At 29.9% G+C, this 20,979-nt stretch overlaps 3 protein-coding genes across 6 annotated transcripts in view; 1 reads left to right on the forward strand and 2 right to left on the reverse strand.

The window, feature by feature from the left end:
- Positions 1-3,443, reverse strand: part of LOC117178811 (NAD-dependent protein deacetylase Sirt6) — a 5,569-nt gene extending 2,126 nt beyond the window's left edge. The window contains exons 1-6 of one of the 2 annotated variants that reach the window (XM_033370299.1): positions 3,068-3,443; positions 2,842-2,987; positions 2,373-2,491; positions 489-612; positions 232-405; positions 29-152 (exon numbers count right to left, since the gene is read on the reverse strand). In XM_033370299.1, coding sequence (XP_033226190.1) covers positions 29-152; positions 232-405; positions 489-612; positions 2,373-2,491; positions 2,842-2,987; positions 3,068-3,133 — 753 coding nt within the window. In that variant the 5' untranslated portion in view covers positions 3,134-3,443. The remainder of the gene's footprint in view (positions 1-28; positions 153-231; positions 406-488; positions 613-2,372; positions 2,492-2,841; positions 2,988-3,067) is intronic. The other variant, XM_033370300.1, reaches the window with a different exon arrangement.
- Positions 2,992-8,066, forward strand: LOC117178813 (target of rapamycin complex subunit lst8). Of its 3 annotated transcripts, none has more exons than XM_033370302.1 (8): positions 2,992-3,012; positions 4,797-4,936; positions 6,157-6,309; positions 6,419-6,480; positions 6,585-6,735; positions 6,932-7,134; positions 7,334-7,476; positions 7,556-8,066. In XM_033370302.1, exons 2-8 carry the CDS (start codon positions 4,811-4,813, stop codon positions 7,678-7,680), a joined length of 963 nt encoding a protein of 320 aa, XP_033226193.1. In that variant the 5' UTR covers positions 2,992-3,012; positions 4,797-4,810; the 3' UTR covers positions 7,681-8,066. The 3 variants fall into 3 exon arrangements, with proteins under 3 accessions (XP_033226193.1, XP_033226192.1, XP_033226194.1); XM_033370301.1 differs by lacking the exon at positions 2,992-3,012 and adding an exon at positions 3,532-3,883; XM_033370303.1 differs by lacking the exon at positions 2,992-3,012 and adding an exon at positions 3,815-3,883 and having other exon boundaries at positions 4,806-4,936.
- Positions 7,745-20,478, reverse strand: LOC117178810 (ADP-ribosylation factor-binding protein GGA1). The gene is made up of 11 exons (XM_033370298.1): positions 20,348-20,478; positions 19,958-20,118; positions 18,453-18,686; positions 18,180-18,353; positions 17,820-18,039; positions 13,714-14,070; positions 13,086-13,218; positions 12,612-12,967; positions 12,371-12,537; positions 12,048-12,158; positions 7,745-8,515 (listed from the first exon to the last, which is right to left on the reverse strand). The coding sequence occupies exons 1-11, from the start codon at positions 20,382-20,384 to the stop codon at positions 8,423-8,425; spliced, it is 2,043 nt and encodes a 680-aa protein (XP_033226189.1). The 5' UTR covers positions 20,385-20,478; the 3' UTR covers positions 7,745-8,422.
- Positions 20,479-20,979: the final 501 nt, after the last annotated feature.

Genomic DNA, 20,979 nt, shown 5'->3' on the forward strand with positions numbered 1-20,979 from the left:
TGTTATTAGAAAGAGAAAAAATATGTACGTGTTTTGTTGGTTGAAGATTGCAAATGACAAGACGGCCACCGTACTTTTTAGTATAAAGTGGTAAATTTCCACTTGGAATAATTTGCAGCGTTGATCCCAAACATATGCTCAAATCAGCAACACTGCAAAGAAAATTAAAATTGATACCCATCACAAAATTGTTCAATTTACTTAAATTTCATCAGGAAAATGGAATTTAACCTGGAGTGAAGGTCGGAGAGGGCAAGATCGTCGTTGGGTAAATTATGTTCCCAATCGAGAATCGTGTCGTGCATTTTACCCCGACAAGGACGACCCCCAATTTGTCCTGACCTGCAGACAGTTTCCAGACACTTTTTACCAACGCTTTTTGTTGAACAGTTGCGGATGAATTGTCTGCAATAGAAAAAATATTATAACGTCAACAAAAAAATGAAATTTCAGTGCTATACTTGTATTTTTTCATCTTCAAAACAAACCTTCCACATTTGTCGCATTGCTCAACAAACATGTTTCCGTGTAATTCTGCGATGTTGTGTCTGCCAACGCCAGATTTCAGATGTAAGCCGTCGATATTTTGGCTTACTATGTACTTGACTTTATCTGAATAATAAAAGAATTCACATTTAGGGTAATGAATATTTCATTTCGATAATATCAGAGCTCGACTTGTGCGACTCTAACGACTTTTTCCCGTTTTTTTGAGAAGATCGATATACTTAGTTTAAATTTTAATCACAATGGGACTTTAAAAATTTTAATTTAATGCCAGAAACTTTTTGCCATTTTAATTAAGAACATTGACAATTGAATAATTTATCCTCAGAGCTTTATATTTAGAAATTTTTTTACTAATAACTTTGGAAATTTAGCAATGTCTAATTTCATGAATCCATATGCAAAGGTTTTATTTTTTCAAATCGCAAGCCATAACAGTTGGACATTTTAAAGTGAAAAAAGTTCAAAATCGATTAATTTCAAATTAAATTACAGTCTTCACACTATTTTAGGTTGAAAGTTAATTCTTTTTTGTTAAAAAACTCGAATATTTTATTGAAAATTTAATTATTTTGTAAAAAGGTCAACTGTTTTATGGAAAAGTCATCTTTATAGAGAATTTGTCCTTAAGGATTGAAAGTTCATCTTTCTTTTTTGAAAATGAACTTTTTTGTTGAAAATTCAACGGTATTTAAAAAAATTCTTCTTTTCGCTTGAATTTTTTTTCAAGTTGAACTATTTAGTTTGAAATTCATCTTTCTTAGTTTAAATTATCTTTTTGTGTTGAAAATTCAACTTTTCAGGTTGATAATTCAGATGTCTTTAAAAAAATTCGTCTTTTTGGGTTCAAATTCAACTATTTGCTTAAGTTTAATCTTTTTTGTTTGAAAATTCGACCATTTGGTTGCAAATTGAACTATTTGGCTAAAACTTTGATCACTTTGTTAAAAATTTATCTCTTTCGATTCAAATTTCTCAACCGCTTTGCAACTGCTTTCTAAACCATTCGACTTTTTAACTTGAAACTCGCCTCTTTTGTTAAAAATTCATTTTTTGGGTTGAATTTTTTTATTTCACATTTGATTCAAAAATAATGTTTGGGGTTTAAAAATCAAATGTCTTCTAAACCATTCGAATTTTTAACATGAAAACTTAACTATTTTGATAAATATTCGTCTTTGGGTTGAAAATGCAAATATATTTCTACTTAATATCCTAGGAATTTAAACCGTTTAATATTGAATTTGATACGGTACATGTACATTAATTTTATTTAAAATAATTTATTTCTCTACTCACGAAAAATCATCTTATTTACCCTGTTTCGAGAGAATTTCGGGCTGTGAAGTCTCAATTATTAAAAAATGAATAATTTCATATTCAAATTATAAAATCTCAAATGTAAGGCATTAATTATTGAATAATTTCAAGTGGAAACTGTTAAAAAATAATATTCCTGAAGTTAACAATTAATCTGAATGATAAAATTATTTAATTTGAAAATACGCCAAGTTGAAAAATTTAATAGTTTAGAAAAAATATTTTAAACCCAGATTCGGAATCTTTCATGCTGAATCACTAATGTTAATGTTTTAACTTTAAAGTGTATTTTGATTCTGCAAAGAATATTTGAAAAAAATGAGATTTATGTACCATATATTCCTAAACAGATACAATTATTATCTCAGTCATTTATTGTTTGATACTGTTTATAAAAATGATCTTTAACAATTTTATGCGACTTTTCGTGGACTTTTTTTCGAAATTCCATGCTACTTTCTTTGCAACTTTATGTGTCTTTTTAAAGCATTCTACTTGATCCGAGTGTTCTAATATAATTTGCAAACAAGAATATTTACACTTACTGGCGTCGATTAATTTTTTTATTGCCATGTGACTTTTTGTTGGAATTGCATCGTCAAATGCGACACTCATTGAGGGTTTTTCGCCTTTTTTCTCCAAAGTCCATACCCCATTTGGACCCCTGAAACAAATTTGAAAAACAGATCAAAGTTAGAATTGCTAAGAATTTTGAAAAAAAAACTTCACAAATTATCATTAAAAATTAAAATTTTAACAGCTTAAAGTCAGAAATGAAGAATTTCTGTATAAAAGATTCATATTTATATTTAAACAAACTCAATTAGTCGCCTTTGTTTCTTCTTCTCAAAGGAAAATAATCGATTTTGATTTGTTTATATCTGGATCATTTAAATTTGTAATTGGTCCGAAACTAAACAAAACACCTTTTCCGAGGACGCCCGTAAGAGAAACAAAATTTAAACTCGGAAAACGGGCTAAAAAGAAAAATTTTGGAAATTTTTTTTTTTGCACCTAAAATCAGGGATTCCAGCAGCTGTGCTAATGCCAGCTCCTGTGTGAACGACAACATGCCGAGCAGCTTTAATCCAATCTGCAAGAAGATCACACTTAAGTCGAAGTGTTTCCTGTGTGTCGTATTTCTGCAAAAATGAGGAATCCTGAGTAATGACATTCAAAAATAAAGTTAGCCAATTTTTCTCATAAAGATTAGATTTATGCCTGCTAAGATCAATTGTACCTCCTCTAAGCCTAATACGCCTTTGTCCTCGTAGGGCGACAAGCCATCCGCGTAAGTACATGACATTTCACTCAAGTTTTACCCGAGTTTTCCCCAGGGCGCGATATCAGCACTATTATTTGAATTCACTTTATGCCAGATATGTTACTTTTATTATTTTTCAAATTATGATATCGAATTAACAACGGCAAGCGACAGGAAGTCCTTCCCCCTTGGGTAAAACAAACTGCAGGAACTTGCCGAAAACCGGGAATTCGAAACACGAGCGCGTAAACAATCAAAAGATAAACACTTGTAGTTTGTTTTTTTATTAATTTCTTTCCTTCCGAGGGAGATTAACGAGCCAACAGCGGCTTTAGCGTTGTTAGCCTCTACGCACGCGTTTCGGAGCGGCTTCGTTACTGCTTTCGGAGCTCGTAAAATTGACAATTACGACCAGAATCACCTGACGGGAATCAATGTAAACAACTCGAGGGTTAACTGACCCTCTAAAGGACCCTAAACAAGTGCTTTTGTCGTTTTATTTGCCTTCGTAATGAATTAAGGACTTTTTAAACATTTTTTTAGGTTATGTTCTTTGATTAAAATTTAATTAAAGGCCTTTTATTAATTTTTTCTTTGCAACTTGCTGGCATTTCGTTATGTCATTTGAGGTTAGGGTCTGTTACACTTTGAACTGTAAGGTGATTTTCTGTCCTTCTATCTTTGGCGTCGGTGCAAGAGAAAACAAAAAAAAATCGACAAAGTGTCATTTTTTGTAGGTTATGAGTCCAATAATATTTTTATTACAATAATAACTGCAATAATAATCGACAGGTAGGTAAAGAATTAGGGGATAATTTTATATTTTTTGTAGTTTTCAGAACTTAATTTAATGATGATTGCAAGGTTCTTAATTATTGAGGTAATTCAAACAGGGTGTGGGTCGAAATTATTATTTCATGCGTGTTTGCATTTTGCATAGTTATATTTTGGGTATATCATTAAATGGAAAATTTTATGTTTTTGTACAAATTTGTTTTTTAGACATTTAAAAAATAAATTGGTGTGATTATTAATTGATTACCGTAAACTTCTGATGTAAAAAATATAAGAAGTAATTAATGTTAAAATAATTACATATATGTAATTCATATTTTTATAATAATTTGAAAATATTTGTCATATTTTTATCAAATTCTTTTTTCCTAGGATATTTCATCTCTTTTAAAATTCTATTATTTAATATTCTTCACTCAGGCAGCTCATTATGCTTGGAAAACCGACAAAAATGATAGACGTACAATTTATTTTTATGATGAGCAAGAATCTGTTTCATTTCGAAAGCTTGAACTTTAAAATGTTAATTGTAATGTCTTAATTAAATTGATTATTACTTTTAACTATCCTATTTGAGGTTTAAAATTACGCATTTCAAATGAAAAGGTTGTACAAACTGTGAGTTTCAATTTAAAAGCCTTGACATTTAAAAATAATAAGCGTTTATAAAATATTTTGATTTGGAATTCTGAATTTTTCTCTCATATTTAAATGCTGGAAATTGTAGTTCTTAAAATTAAAAATGACCACAGAAGAATAATGTAAGATAATTTTATGACAAAATTGTGCAGTTTTAGATTTAAAGTAGAAATTTTTCCGACTAGCATAATTTAATGTGAACATTTTTAGAAAGATGAGATTCATGCATTTCCAGTATATTTGAATTAAAATGAATAATTGATCTGATTAGGAATTTTAGACACGATGACTGTCGATGGAGCATCCGTGAGTGATCAAGTGATTTTCGTAACTGGAAGTTACGATCACACAATTAAAATCTGGCAAGCTCATACTGGAATGTGCCAGCGAACAGTCCAGCATACGGAATCAGTATCCTTATCAAATACTTTAGGTTAAACTGTTCAAAAAATATATATAATTGTCTAAAATTGCCCTTAGAGGAGCGCAATAATTAAATGTTTTAGATTTTAGTTTATGGTATGTCCATTAATTACGTGAGGATGATTTTGGACATTTTAGTCCCCTCCCTCTTACATAGCATTTTTTATTTTTTACTTAATATATCAACAATATACTATTTTTCACTGTAAACATGATTTCAAAATACTGCACAGTATTTCGAAACATTTAAAAGATTTCCACTGATTTTAAAGGATTTTCAAGTATTTCCAAATGATTACAAAGTATGTTGAAGATTTACAAAGTTTTAGGGATCTTATTGAGATTTTAAAGCTTTTTAGAGATTTCAAGGGATTTCACCAGATTTGAAGGTATTTCAAGGAGTTCAATCAGATTTTAAGAGATTTTTCAAGAGATACCGAAAGATTTGGATGAATTTTTTAGGGGTTTTCAAGAATTAGAAACTATTTGCCCAGATTAAACATTATTTTGGAGGTTTTCACGGATTTTATAAGATTTAAAGGGATTTCAAAATATTTGAAAAAATTGTATATGATTTTGAAATATTTTGAAAATTATACAGGGTTTTAAGGAATTTTCAGTAATTTTAATGACATTTACATGATTTGAAAGGATTTTAAGACATTTAGGAAGATTCTGACGGATGTTAAAGATTTCAATTATTTTAAAGCTATTTCAAAGATTTGAAGGGATAATAATATTTCGAATTATTTTACGAATTATAACCGATTCTAAAAAATGCAAAATTTAAAGAATGTTTAACTCAATAAAAAAGAAATAAAATAATTATATAATGTGTTTAATAGTATGCAAAGTAATTTTTACAGCCAAAATAGGTTATAATTAGCATATTTGAAGAAACTGATTAGAAAGACAAAAGTAATTGTAAGCTTTTCCGGGACAACCCCCCCCCCCTCCCCTATATACAAAAAACCTTATGGAGTTAATGAACGTTCTCTTAAGAATGCGATATAACCAATTTTAAGATTCTAATTAATTGCATTTTCATACTGAATAATGATTTTAATTGGCTTCTTAAATTTTTCTTTCAAAATCAGTTAAACTTTTTTTCAAGTAACATAACGAATGTTCCTTCCAACAAAAATTTCAGTACTGCATATCAAATCTTCAAAACTATGGTCTATTTTCCTTAGCATTAAAAATTGCAGCAAGTAAATGCTTTAGACATTACTCCTGATAAATATGTAATAGCAGCAGCTGGCTATCAACATATTCGAATGTATGATTTAGCATCTAATAACCCCAATCCAGTTATCAATTACGATGGTATCACAAAAAACGTCACAGGATTAGGTTTCCAGGTCTAGTATTTTCTACAAATTGAGGACTAAACATTAATCACCCTGGAGCAATACATTTAATTGTTTAGTAGTATAAATTAAAAAATTTACGGTAAATTATATCCAACAGGAAGAGGGGAAGTGGATGTATACAGGAGGAGAAGATTGTTCCGCTAGAATTTGGGACCTAAGGTATAAATGAATAAGTTTTGTATTGCTTTTTACGTAATTTTACAAATATCAATTTGGTGTAAAAATTGAATTTCCACGGCATTAACTATTTTTGTTAAATTTAGAACTAGTAGCTTCCAATGTCAGAGGATATTTCAAGTGTCAGCACCGGTAAATTGCGTTAGCTTACATCCAAATCAAGCAGAATTAATTGTTGGTGACCAAAGTGGACTCATACATTTATGGGATTTGCGATCCGATCACAACGAACAATTGGTAATAACATTGAAATAAAATATCTTCATGTGTTTCGACATTTTTGAGGGGTTGATCACTCTTGAAATCATTAAAACCGTTAAAAATCTTCGTCGAGTTTTTTAAAATCTTTGAAATCTAGTGTACATTCAAGCCCTGAGAAATTCAGATAAAATGTCGAATGTTTTATTGATATTTTAAAACGATCCTAATACAGATTCCTGAAGCAGAAGCTTCGATACAAGATATCGCTATAGATCCAGATGGAACTTACATGGCAGCAGTAAATAATAAAGGTCATTGTTTCGTTTGGGCCTTAACTGGAGGTGTCGAGGAAGAACCAACTCGGCTGAATCCTCGCCACAGAATTGAAGCACACAATCGTTATGCACTTCGTTGTAAATTCAGTCCGGATTCTACGTAAGCTCAAAAACTTTTCAGAAAAAAGGCTAATATTTTTCTTTCTTTGATTTACTTTTTAACTGAATATTATTTTCCAAGTTTTCTGTATTTTCAATTTGTCTCGTACTCATACCAACCATTTCAAATATTGCTAGTCTGCTTCCCGCCAAGTAACTTTGATATTATTGACTTCAACTTAACTACAATATATTTTTAGTCTTCTCGTAACAACATCAGCAGATCAAACAGCGAGAATCTGGAAAACAATGGACTTTTCTGAAGTCCAGGTTCTCCAACACGACGCTAAACGATGGGTGTGGGATGCAGCTTTTAGTGCCGATTCTCAATACGTATTCACTGGTAATAACCAATAAATATTAATTTTCTCACAAAACATGAACATTTCTTATATACCACGTACATGACCATACATTTATAGCTTCATCTGATGGAGTTGCAAGGTTGTGGAATATAGAAAGTGGCATCGTGGAAAGAAAATACGAAGGTCACCAGAAGGCAATCACGGCTCTAGCTTTTCGAGACGAAATTCTCTCTCCGAGTTGAACGCGTGATTTCGCCATCTTTTAATTTATCAAATTTAAGGAAAGTACATTGTTCCACATTTATATCACGTCTTTGAGTTTTATTCTGTTCTATTTATAGCTATTTACATATATAATCATTTGATAACAAAGTTACAAGATCGAAGACAAATCAATGTGCAGTTGTATGAACTTGCGAGAAGTCGTGCGAATTTATCTAACAGTCAAACTTATTTAAGCAAAGCATTTTGTAAATCATGTACAGATAAAATGATACGTGGTAAGTTAAGGTTGTTTAAGTAAAAAGCTACAAGTACCATGGCGAAACTTAAGAGTACACATATGCTTTAATTACAACAACGAATACATGAATTCGAGGTAATAAAACAACTTAAGTCACGTATTTGACATTTCGCATTGTAACGCTTTTATTCATATTCCTCTCGCAGATTTATAGTTTTTTGCTAAACTTCTTTTTTTTGCATAAGTCTCTTAAACTTACTGTAATTACTCGTTAAGTTACCGGTCTTAAAATAGATTTATACGCTTCGTAGTTAAACAACAGTTATGTAGCCAAACAATCATTGTAGCTTTCAGTTATAATAACGGAAATAAAATTTGAAAACCCCTCAGATACGCCAAACAGGAATTCTTCCATGACTCTTCGATAATCACAATCTTAGTTTCTTTAATACACTTGGCTTTCAGGTAGTTTAATCGATGCTGTGCTTTTCAGGTACTACTTCTAGCACTTGATTGTAGACCTAAACACCCGGCAATCTATCTACCTCGCCCATTTCTGTTATCGTTTCATCGTCCATCGTGTAACTTAACATGAATTTCAGCGACACTGGTTCCTAAAAAATGATTTTTAATCATTATTATTCATCTAAATTTATTTTTAAATCTAACTTTGATTTTACACGTAAGAGTCTCTGACGTTATGTAATAACATTTAGGGATCTAGCGCCTTTTTATAAACCCTTTCACAAATTAAAAGTTATCAAATTGGTCTTATTTATCAAAATAAATATTTTGCTTACCAAACTGTTGCTTTACATTCTTTACCATTTCCCAAAATTACAGACTGATACATTCATCATTTTAAAAATAAGTTGGAACATACCCTCTAGTTATTATTAAAATAAAGAATGCATTTCATCTGTATATCTGTAACTTTAGACAACAATAGAGGACATAAAGAGTTTTAACCACTACTATCCATTCAGATTCACATGTTTCTAAATTATATTGATTCCTTTGAATTCTCTTAATTCTTGAGAATTTTTTTAATTCATTGAATTCTTTATTTTGTTCAGTTCTTCTGAATTTTCTTTTAGATATGGAATTCTTTTAATTCGCTGAAATCCTTATGAAATTATTATGAATTTACGTGATCTTTTGAAGTCTTTTGAATTATCTTTCATTCTTTTGAAATATATTCAATCAACGTTCAATTTAAATAAGTTTATCTCTACTTGAATTCTTTATAAAAAAGTAACTTATTCAATTAGTTAATAATTAATTAATTTTCATTTAAAACTAAGTAGGGTGGCCGCTGGACCGGGAATTTTTTGAGACCGGGAAATGACAGCGAATTTTTTTTTACCGGGAATTTTACAAATTTGTAAAAGAAATTTCTATCCACGTTCGATTTTAACAGTTTTTAAATAATTAGTGGAATTGTTATGTTTTTCAATTATGCTATTATTTATCTTACAATCCGTAATTCAAAATGTTTTACTTGACAAATTTTCCATTTTGGATAAAAAACATTTTTATTTAATAAATCAATTTTTTTGAATTTATCTATACTTTAAGTAATAAAAAGTGAACAAACACGGTTTGACAAAGCGATTTTAAACCAATTAAAAATGTTAAAATGTTCAGATTTTAACGTTAAAACTTAAACGGTTTCAATTTGAAAGTCTTAGTTATTAAACAAATGTGAACGTGTGACTGCAAGCTTATAAACTATTTTCAACTTAAAAATAACTTCATAATAATATATTCTTAATAAAAGATTTTATTAAATTTGAAATATTGTTTTAGTCAAAAATATTCAATTTCCAATCCATTCAATTTGAAATCCTTAGTTAAAAAAAAAGATTAATTATTGAACATTTAGCAATAATTGAACTTTTATCTAAGACAAGTAAATTTAAACCAAATATTTAAAAGTAAAGAATCTTTAACTGAATTGTTTGACATAGAAAATCTGGAATCGTTAAAATTTCGAAGAGCCTTTAAACTTTGAACGTTACAATTTTAATTGTTGTATTTGAAAAATGCTTCATTTGTAAGTGAAATTAAAAATTTTTGATGTATAATTTACAAATGAACATTTGTAGAAAAAATTGTAGTAATTTTAAGATATGTTAAGGAGTTTTAAAAAGATAAAAAATTATCATGCAAATTTTAGATGGTTTTCTTAAAATCTTTTGGAATCTTTTTTGAAAATGAAGTTATTTTTAATTTTCCAAGGAATCTTGAGAAAATGTTTTTATTCTTTTAAAGTCTTTCACAATTCTTAAAAATAATCTATTTTTTTTTGTTTAAAATCTGCGAAAATCTACATTTTGTTTTATTTTAAGCTATCATTTCAAGTTTTACATTAAGTTTGAATCTTTTCAAAACTTCTATGTATCTCTTAAAATTACTCGAATTTCGCCTACAAATAATAAATGTTCAATTGTTATTTATAAATCCAAATTGTAAAGAAATTTTCTAAAATTTGCAGGATTTTCTGAAAATTGTAGAAAAAATTCAATTCATTTTGACAGATATTTAGAAGTTCTGAAAAATTTCCAAAATAATTTTAAATTTAAAACCAATTTAAAACAACTTCTAGATTTCTCAAGATGCTATAATTATAATTTTTTGAATTTTTAAATATTTGATGTTTCTAGCTTAAAATTCTTTAAAATTATATAATTTTGAAAATTTCGAAGTTCATTGATTGATTTTTTAATTTAGAGCATTGAAAATGATTACGTGGATTTATATATTTTTATATTGAAAAATGTTAGTAACTTCAATTTTATACGCGTAAATTATTAAGCATTTGAATACAACATTTTTTAAATAAAAACTTTTTGAATTTAAATTCTTTTTAAATTGCATTGACCGTGAAAAATGTTTGCGAACCGGGAAAAGACCAGGAATTTATTTCAGCGATGAAAACGGCCACACTGACTAAGGTCAATTCACTTCAACTCTTCCAAATTCACTTAAATTTTTCTGCATTTATTTGAATTATAATGAATGTCTTTTATTATTAAAATTCTTGTGAATTCAACTGAATTTCTCTGAATTTCCCAACTTAAATTATTTTGAATTTCCTTGATTTCTGCTCAATTTACATCAATTACATATGAATGCAATTACTTTTTTTTTAATTCTTTGGATTTCTTTAATTCGGGTTAATTCTTTTATATTCACTTCAACTTCACTTGAGTTCTTTAGATTTTGAAAAATTGCCTTGAATTCTTCTGAATAATCTTTAATTAAATTTTAATTCAATGTAAATATTTTTAGTTTTTTGGATTATTCTGTGTTCAGTTGAATTTTTTCCAATTCTTTTTATTTTTTTAGTTCACGTGAATTTTTCCGAGTTCGTTTGAATTCCCCTTGAATTTAATTCAGTTTTTTTAATCTATGGAATTCGCTTCATAGCTACTTAAATATAATTTTTAACAAAATTTTTTTTGGATTCTTTTGAATTTCTTTTAATTATTATTTTTCAATTTTTTGGATATTTTTTATTTTCGTGAATTCGTTTCTTCCACTTTAATTCAGTTGACTTTTTAAAATTATTTGGATTTTTTTCAGTTCATTTGTATTCGTCTGATTTTGCTCCAAGGCCACTTGCATTTCATATTTTTAAATACTTTTGAACTCACGAGAATTCTTCTGAAGTCACCTGATTTTCAATTAAACTGAGGTACTTTTCTTTGAATTTCTTTAAAGTAACGTGAATTCTTCTGTGTTATTTTTAATTTCACTAGAACTTCATTTTTTTATTCGCGTGAATTCTTCTGAATTTGCTCAAATTGAATGGTATTTTTTTTAATTATTTGAATTCCTTTGCATGCGCTTCAATTCCACCGAAATTAAATTCTATGTTATGAATTGAATTTTATTCTTTATATTAATTTGAATTTTTGAATTCAGGTAAACGTCAAAATTAATACTTGCTAACCCCTCGCCAATTAGAAAGTCTTTTTCAAACGAGCGCAAGAACTCTAATTCTAATTATACAGTATCAGATTGTCTGCATGCTCTTAAAGAGCAAACCGCTTTCTTTTACTAGTACAATTCCTAAATATTCTTTCCACTAAAGGATATAAAGTTAAATGCGAATACAAATATTTTATTATTAGATGTTACCTTGAGAGGATTCGCAATTAGTACGATTTGTGTGATCGCTGAAGGAGGTAGAAATGGATTATGTGCTGGAAGTTCAGTGCCCGATGGTGGCTGAAGTCTGCATTTGCATCTCTGCAAATGAAGAAAATAAAAGCTTAGAAAAAGGAAAGAAACAAATTGTGACGTGGAAACAGTAACAAGAAAACATAAAAGAAATTTATTTTTCGTTACTGATGACGGAAAATATAATATTTATTTAACGCCTAACTTTGTTTAATAATAATAATTTAATAATAGCAGACTAACAGCTAATAGAAATTCTTCAAAGTCAATTGCATAATTACCTTAGGCACTACAGCCTGGAATAAATAATTACTAAGAGCATTAGAATTCTTACTCATCGTCGTAACAACAATAACAGAAACATCTGGTCTTGGACTGTCTTTTGCAAAATGTAATACCACAGTAATTCCATTTTTCTCATCTATTACCGTCAAAGGTAGAGTAGACCCTGGAAAGAAATTGATTCGGATATCATTTAAATTTTGATACTAATCTGGAAATTTAATTTATTTAATAGAATACCTGGTTTGATATTTTCTAAAGTGACAGAGATATCCGTCAAGGGCTTAACTTCCACTTCATCATTAACAGGTATCAACGGAAGGTCATCTTCCTTCCTCTCAGTACTCGTTTTCTTTTCTTTTTCATTGTTCATCAAATCTGCTTCTGCCTTATCAAAGCGGTCATCCCCATTGAGCAGCATGGGAACGTCATGACTAGGTGTATCGTATTTCGCTTCCGATTCACTCTTTGAATTTAATTTATTTTGTGAAGGCTTCGATATATCTTTGCTAGTGTTGCTCGCATTTATTTGAACTGGATTTTGCAGCATTGAAAGTTTCATTATACTATTCATAGGCACTCGACTAGTCTCTTTGCTGTTACATACAAATAATTTATGAATTCACACAAGTCCAATAATAAATATTTATCAACTTAAATTATTAATAGATATTAAAATTGATTGTAAATTGAGTTGTGCAATATGTCCTTCACCTTGCACTATTAAAAGTCCCCCTTATAGTCGAGGAAGATAAACTTTCCTTGAGTAAAGACTCGCCTAGTTCATTTAAATCGTCGAGAGCTTTTGTTTTGCTATCTACTTTTGTCGACAGAATGACGCTTTCCGCTGATCCCATGTAAAAAGAATTTAGATTATAGAAGCAAAGATTTAAAAGGAGCCTTTACGAGTTGACAAACAACAACTGGAACCAATCGCGCATACCTTTCTCCAAAACTATGCGAGTATCAAATTCAGCAACGTCTCAGATGAACTGAAAATTCTAAGAAACGATCTTTTACTGTAAAATAGTTTTCTTCTATTTTCATGACTTGCAGTGGTTAGATATGAATACATTTTGATTACTTCATGCTTTCTTCAATATGCTGATTTAAATACGTGCATTTATGGATATTAATTTACATTTTTAGAGATTTTCTTATTATCGACAACGATTAGTTAAATGGAGAAAGTTATGCGCGAAATGGTTAGAAAACAAAAATGAATGAAAAAATGAAACAAAAACTTTAACCCACGATTTGAAATGCATTTAACTATTAATCGATTAATGAATTTACTCTCGTGAAACAATCCACCTTATCAACCTGGATATCAAGAACTGACCTGTTTTATTTGAAGCTGCAATACTGAATGGTTGCATGATTGACATATCAGGTAACAATGGAGGCGTATCTGGTACAAGCAAAGACCCCGAGTTTGTTCCCAAAGAATTAAAAATGTCTCCTAAAATTTCCATATCGGTTGGAGGAGAAATGGCCGTTCTATTATTGCACTCAGACTCACTAATTGTTAAATTGTTATTGGAAGAAATGGCTTCATTTGGGGCAGAGAGATCTAGTAAAGAAGGACTATTTGTTGTAATCGCATTCGACGTTTCCGTTCTTGGTCGATTAAGTACAAGAGTTGTTGTGTATTTATCAAAAACTTGGTCCAATTCGTCATTTGCCGTAAGCACTTCTTCTGCAATCAAATTAAAGGCGTATCATTAGCAAGAAACTAGAGGGCATGGAATCCTATGCGCGCCCACCCCCATTTCAGGATTAACATTTTTTTATGGTTATTTAGAGATGTTGGGTGGGAAATTAAAGATGCCGATCATCCAGAGAAGAAAGAGATCTATTTTATATATCTTTTTATACGTTAAATTCTTTACGATACTTCCATATTCCATACTTTCTAAAATATTATATCCAATAAATAAACATTTTGTTTTAAGAAAACATATATTTTGTATCTGCATCAGAGTGGTCTAAGTGTATGCCAGTAAAAATTCAGTTCACGATTTTTTTTCTCGATCTCCCCAATTTGTTCGATTTCTGGAAAAAAACTTGTTTTAAATTAAAGTTAAGTCACCTCTTAAGGAATGTTCAAGGAATAATTCCGACTCAATAACTATGAATTTTAGAACCCTACCCAAAAACCCTCTTGTATTTTGTCCGGAAAATGCCCCAAAAACGCAATAAAAAAAAACAACAGTTTTATGTCAAATCCATGCTAAAGACGATAATCTTTTTTAATTGTTCCACCATAAATGATTTTTATTCTATAAGTGGAAAGTTTATTGTTTAATATATTTGGTAATCATTTAAACAATTTTAATTTGTTTAAACTATTTTTTCCCCTGTCGATCCTGAAAATGTATTGTTTTCTAAGATTAATGACACAACTAACGAATTTTAAGTCATATTTTTTTTAACGATATTTGACAATTATTTAAACAATTTCCGTTTTTTTACCAATGTTTTGCTTGATGGATTTAATAACTTAGTTAATGAATGCTCGTAGTTATATTTTTTGAAAGACAGAAAATAGTGATTAATAAGCGGCATACTGTAACAGATTCGAAAAATATAAATGTATAAACAAATGAAACTTGTTCAATAATTGCCAAATATCGTTAAGCAAACATATATTACTCTTAGAATTTCTTAATCGCGTCATTAATTCCATAAGATATACGAGGTGTGTTAAAAAAAATAAGGTGACTTTATGGTTTTCTCAAAAAATATTCATTTATTCCTCAATATTTATGTTGTCTTCTGATAATCATTTTGTAGTATAGCCTTGAGTTCTTTTAGCGATGCAGTTTTTATCTCCTCAATCGTTGAAAATCGATGTCCTTTCATGGGTCTCTTCAATTATGGGAAAAGAAAAAAGTCACTGGGGGCCAAATCCGGTGAATATGGAGGCTGAAGCATGACTGTGATGCTGTTTTTGGTAAGAAAATCTTTCACAAGCAACGATGAATGAGCAGGTGCATTATCGTGCTGCAAAAGCCACGAATTGTTTTTCAAAAGTTCCGGACGTTCTTTTTGTATCTCATCTCGCAAACGGCGCATAACTTGAAGGTAGTACTCCTTATTGACCGTAGGACCTTGTGGTAAGAATTCCTGATGCACAACGCCACGGTAATCAAAGAAGACAGTGAGCAAACCCTTCACATTTGACCGAACTTGACGTGCTTTTTTCGGTCTTGGAGACTCAGGATGCTTCCACTGAGACGATTGGGCTTTAGTTTCGACGTCATAACCATATACCCACGATTCATCCCCAGTTATAACCCTTTTGAGAAAATCAGGAGCATTATTGTCTTCATTTAACATTTCCTGAGCAATAGTCATGCGATGGATCTTTTGATAAAAATTGAGCAGTTTTGGAACAAATTTCGCTAACACACGTCTCATGCCCAAAACGTCCGAAAAGATAGCATGGCATGAGCCAACCGATATGCCAACATCTTCAGCAACTTCTCTGATGGTAATCCGGCGATTTTTCAACACCATTTCTTCCACTGCTTGAACGTTTCCATCTGTTGTTGACGTGCTGGGACGTCCAGGGCGAGGTTTGTCTTCGACATCCTCTCGGCCTTCTTGGAACAGCTTGTACCATTTATACACATTTTTCTTACTCAGAGTAGACTCACCGTATGCAACTGTCAACATTTCAAGAGTTTTAGAGCACTGGATTCCATTTTTTACACAAAATTTAATGCAAACTCTTTGCTCCATTTTTTTAGGAAGAAGAAAATCGCCGAGCACACCAAACCCTTCTAACCTTTTACGCCTCTGCCAGAAAAGCAATACGAGCTATATAGTCAAAACTGTGAACATATGATCGTGACGAGTGTACGAACACAACAAAACAAAACATTTAAAACTTGAATGTACGAAGCTCGCGAAAATTGAAAAGTCACCTTACGTTTTGAACACACCTCGTAAACTTTTCACGATTTGGATGGAAAAATATACAAATAGAAACAGTTTACACAATTACAAAATATATTAAACAAAAAATATCTCTTGAAAATCATCAACTGTATTTTTTATCCCAAAAATAATAACTTTTTACGATTTCCTAAAAAAATGGTGTGAACAATTAAAAATTAGTTAAAAATGCTTAGACGCTTGTTACTTATAGAATAATAATTTATAGCGTAGAACAAATACTCCAAAAATACCGCCTTTAACATGAATATTACATAAAACTGCTATTTTTCGTTTTTTGGGGCATTTTCTGGGCAAAATCCAAGGGGATTGGAGCGGAGGGTCAAAATAAAATGTTATTGCTTGAAATTATTTCTTGAATATTGATTAAGGAATTACAAAAGTTAAATTTACAAAGAGCCAATGACAAGTACTTCTTTTTTTTATTTGTTGATAACAGGAAGATCTCTTTTCCCGGAAAACGAACAAATTGGATTGATGAATTAGTTTTATAATAATTGCATTAAATTTGTTCAATTAAAATAATTTCTATTCATTAAATTTCTTTCCAAGGTTTGCCACACTTTCAGAATAGACTTTTGATAAGAAACTGGACTTTTTAAATTTTGGTTATACATATTGCAATTGTTTAAATAATTTCTATTTGTATATTTTTTCATCCAAATCATGAAAAGTAAATGTTTTCTGAAATTAATGGCACGATTAACAAATTCTAAGAGTAATATATATTTGCTTAACGATATTTGGCAATTATTGAACAATTTTCATTTGCTTAAATAAATTTCTCTCTTGTAAATCTTGAAAAGTTACTTCTTCGTAGAATTAAGAACACAATGTATGGTAAAAGTGATATTTTTTGTAAGAGAAAAAATTAAAGTTACTGGCTACACTCACGAAAATGATAAATTAAATTAACTTATTAGGGTTAAGGACAATATACGTAAAAAAAATCCTATTTTGCAAACTTATTTGTAATACTAAAGAGATTCAAGTATTTCTATTCATATAGAAAATTGAAAACACATAACTCTTATCGAAGAGTCATTGATACTATCAGGTAAAATTTTATTAGGAGGTGAGCTTAGAAAATTTAATTAATAATTCTTTTATAATTGATTAATGAATTCGCAATAAATATTAGAAATTATTACAATGATCTATTATTCAAGCAACCTACCTATTCAATAATGAATAGGAAGCAGAACGAATACACATTTCGTACGAATAAATTATATTGTTAAGCAAATTTAAGAATATTTTTGTTCAGATATAGATAACGTGCTTGATAAAACATTAATTGAATGAACTTATATATTATGTGTCAAAAATCAAAAGGGCGTAACCCACATTTCTTAAATTGTACATCGCGTCAAAAAAACGTTCTCATTTTGTCAATGGGATCAATGGGAATGTTTTTTTTTTAAATAAAAAAATTATGCATGCCTTAAATATCGCATAATTTCATTGAGTCAAGATTTTACTTACTAAGCATTTCTTCGTTATCTTGTATTTCGCTTGCCAGTCTTAAAATAATAGGCTTAAGGCGACCACATGCGTCATGCAGTTCTTTCATTAATTCCAGATCATCCGTATTTACTTGACCAGGTGTGTAAGAATCCAACATATCGGATAATAGTCTGGAATTACTATGAACAGATTCCAATTCCATTATTCTTCGAGATTTTTCCTCGACTCTCTTTTCGTCCTGCAATATTTATCACACATTATAAAAAAGTATTTGGACTATTATGAAAAAATCGTTGTATTATTCAACTATAATCACGAATTGAATTGGGATCAAAGTTTAATTTCAAGAATTTCAAGTTAATTAAAATTATCGCGGACCTCTTTCACCATCGTCTTGATTAATTTATTCGCTGCGTGCAAATCATCCGGATTTTTACTTTGAAGTAATTTCTGAAGAAGCTTGGATTTTTCCTCGTCTTCGAAGATTTCATTTTTTGGCTTTACAGCTTTAGTCCCATCGTCTGTGGCATTCGTGGGTAGCACTAAATCCTCCTATTTTCAAATAATGTTTTTTATCAAGGGCTTTAAGATATTGTACAGAATTTTGTTTAAAAAAATGAAAGAAAGTATATAAAAATTGTGCGAACGAACTTGTACAACCCCTTGTTTTTTTAACATCTCGAAAGCTTCTTTTATTTTCATTTCACGAGGATAATCCACGGTCCACGAGTGTAATAAGTCGAGTACTTTTTGACGAACGGCAACTGGAGTTGAATTTCCAAGGTACTTGGGAGAAACTAATTTAATCATTTCATTTAGAAAGCGAAATTTGCCAACCTCGGAGTGAAACGAGGTTCCACACCTCCTCATGCACGTGTCCAAAAGCTATTCATACATTAATAAAGAAACCAGGTCAATTTAAGGAGATTCTTGGTATTGAAATTGTTTTCATATTAAATAATTTTGTTTAAATCAGAAAGATCCACAAGTTTTGTTTTTGACAAAGCTTTTCTTTTTTGCTTATTTGTGATATTAGATTAAGGCTGACAGTACGGTACTGTCAAACAAAATTTTTCTGAAAATAGGTTCATTGCGTAAAAAAAATATTTTAAAAAATACAGGTTGTGCTAAAGGGATTTGTCCGAATTCTAATTATTCAATGTCATCATTTGTATTCTATTTTAGCGTCCCCATGCCTCCGGAGAGTTTTTATTTTTCTAAAAAATTGAGAATTCGATTTTTAATCGCCACCAGAAGCCTATTTTTAAAACCTGTGAAATTGTAATCTAAATGTTCTTGGACGATTATTCCGAATTTGCTACATTTTTCAGATCAACATTTTTAACCCGGATTTACCATAGAAATTAAATATCTCGGGTTTATAAGTTTAATTTTTACTCAAACTGAAGATTAGACTTTTTATCTGAAACTTTCACTTCCACATCTATTTCCTTGAAACCAGTTAACGTTTAGTAATCAAACTTTGTTGTCCTGAATTCAGCAACAGTTTAGCTGCGAAGTAGGCTTTTCTTTTATTTTTAAATGGTGATTTCGATTTTATAGAATTTTTTCTTAATTCCCTGAAAAATGTCGACTTTGCTGGTTATCTAGTTCTCTACTGCCACTTTTAAAATCTAATTCTGAATATTTATGATTTCAATTCTTTTGAAATATTTACAAGGTAAATTAAATTTGTATACCAGATAAAGATCGTTATCAAACAATACGAATTCATCAATTGAAATATTATTGAATTGAACAATTTTAAAGAGAAGGTCCTAAAAATTGAACGATTTTTGAATTAGCATTTATGTTTCAAAGTTCTATAATTCTGGATTGGAATTGTGGCAATTTAGAGAATTTTCAATCAAATAAATTCATGCATTCACGGATTAAATGCATTTCAAAAAAACTCCCGGTCAAAAAACAAATGGTCATTTTTATTTTTCGCGCGCAGTACAAAATCCTTGTGATCCTGGTGATGATTGGAAATCATATACATACTTTCATACAGTCAATCTTGTTTCGCACTCTAATAAAAAATTGTTTACTATATATAAGAAAAATTTTGATATAAACATAACTTGTGTCTGTAAATCCCTTCTTTCAAGTTTAAGAAAATAACATTAATGTATTAAATAAATTGATAAACGTACTGTAAGTGCTTGTAAAGCTTCCCACTCAGTTGTTGATTGAATATGAGTAGCTAAAAGTTTACTAGCAATATGTACACCTTCTGTCTCCTTTGTAAGCATTACACAAAAAGCCTCAATAGCTGCAATGTCAGGTTTCTGATTTTGAGGGTTCGTTGCCCTTTCTGTAACATTACTTATTAAGTCAGGCATTCAAAAATTCATAAAAATTAGTGTTCCATCAGAAATTAACGAGACTGTTTATTGATGAAAAACAGCGGCAGGGAAATGTAGGCATAGGATTCTGCCAACGATGTATGAAGATTGAGCCGAAATTTTCGTAAACACAATACTTTGTTCGATTTTATCGGATAAGGTTTTTAATTTAAGTGTATACTATCTAAATTAACTTACGTATCAAGGCTTCAAGACTTGTAGTTACCACATCCATTTTTATTTCTTATTTTAGCATTTTTCTCGCTGAAACGTAAAACTCATCTGCTTTCGACTGACAGTGACAGCTCACAGGTCGCAGGTTCACAGCTGCGCTAAAATTGTCGGTAATGCAGGTGTACGACAATATTGGACATTTTTTAAATCAGTTACCCGGTGAGTTGTAGGTAAATGATCAGGTAATAATACCCGCCTAATTTTTAAATTGAGTATTTAAACTTAATCATTATTATTTGTGTGCATCTAGGAATAAAATCGTAAAAATTTTAAAAATACGATTGTATCTAAAATTTTCAATCGATTTCAAAATTTTCTTAAGTAATCCTCGAGGTCGATTAAAAATTTTTTTTATATATTTTATTTGAACATAAAGTTTACAAAATTGTAAAATTCAATATATAGTTTCTTATAATAATACGTAATTAATTCAAAAATTTTGATATTAGTGTGTACTCGATAAATAAACATTCGCGAAACATAACTTGATACTTTATGAGAAATAAATAATTTAGCACCAAAACTTGTATTTTTATAAACAATGGTAATCGATTTTGAAACAATATTAAATAGTTATTTAGTGGTCTTCTTTTTCA

The sequence above is a fragment of the Belonocnema kinseyi genome, chromosome 8 (assembly GCF_010883055.1).
Source record: "Belonocnema kinseyi isolate 2016_QV_RU_SX_M_011 chromosome 8, B_treatae_v1, whole genome shotgun sequence".
NCBI lineage: Eukaryota > Metazoa > Arthropoda > Insecta > Hymenoptera > Cynipidae > Belonocnema > Belonocnema kinseyi.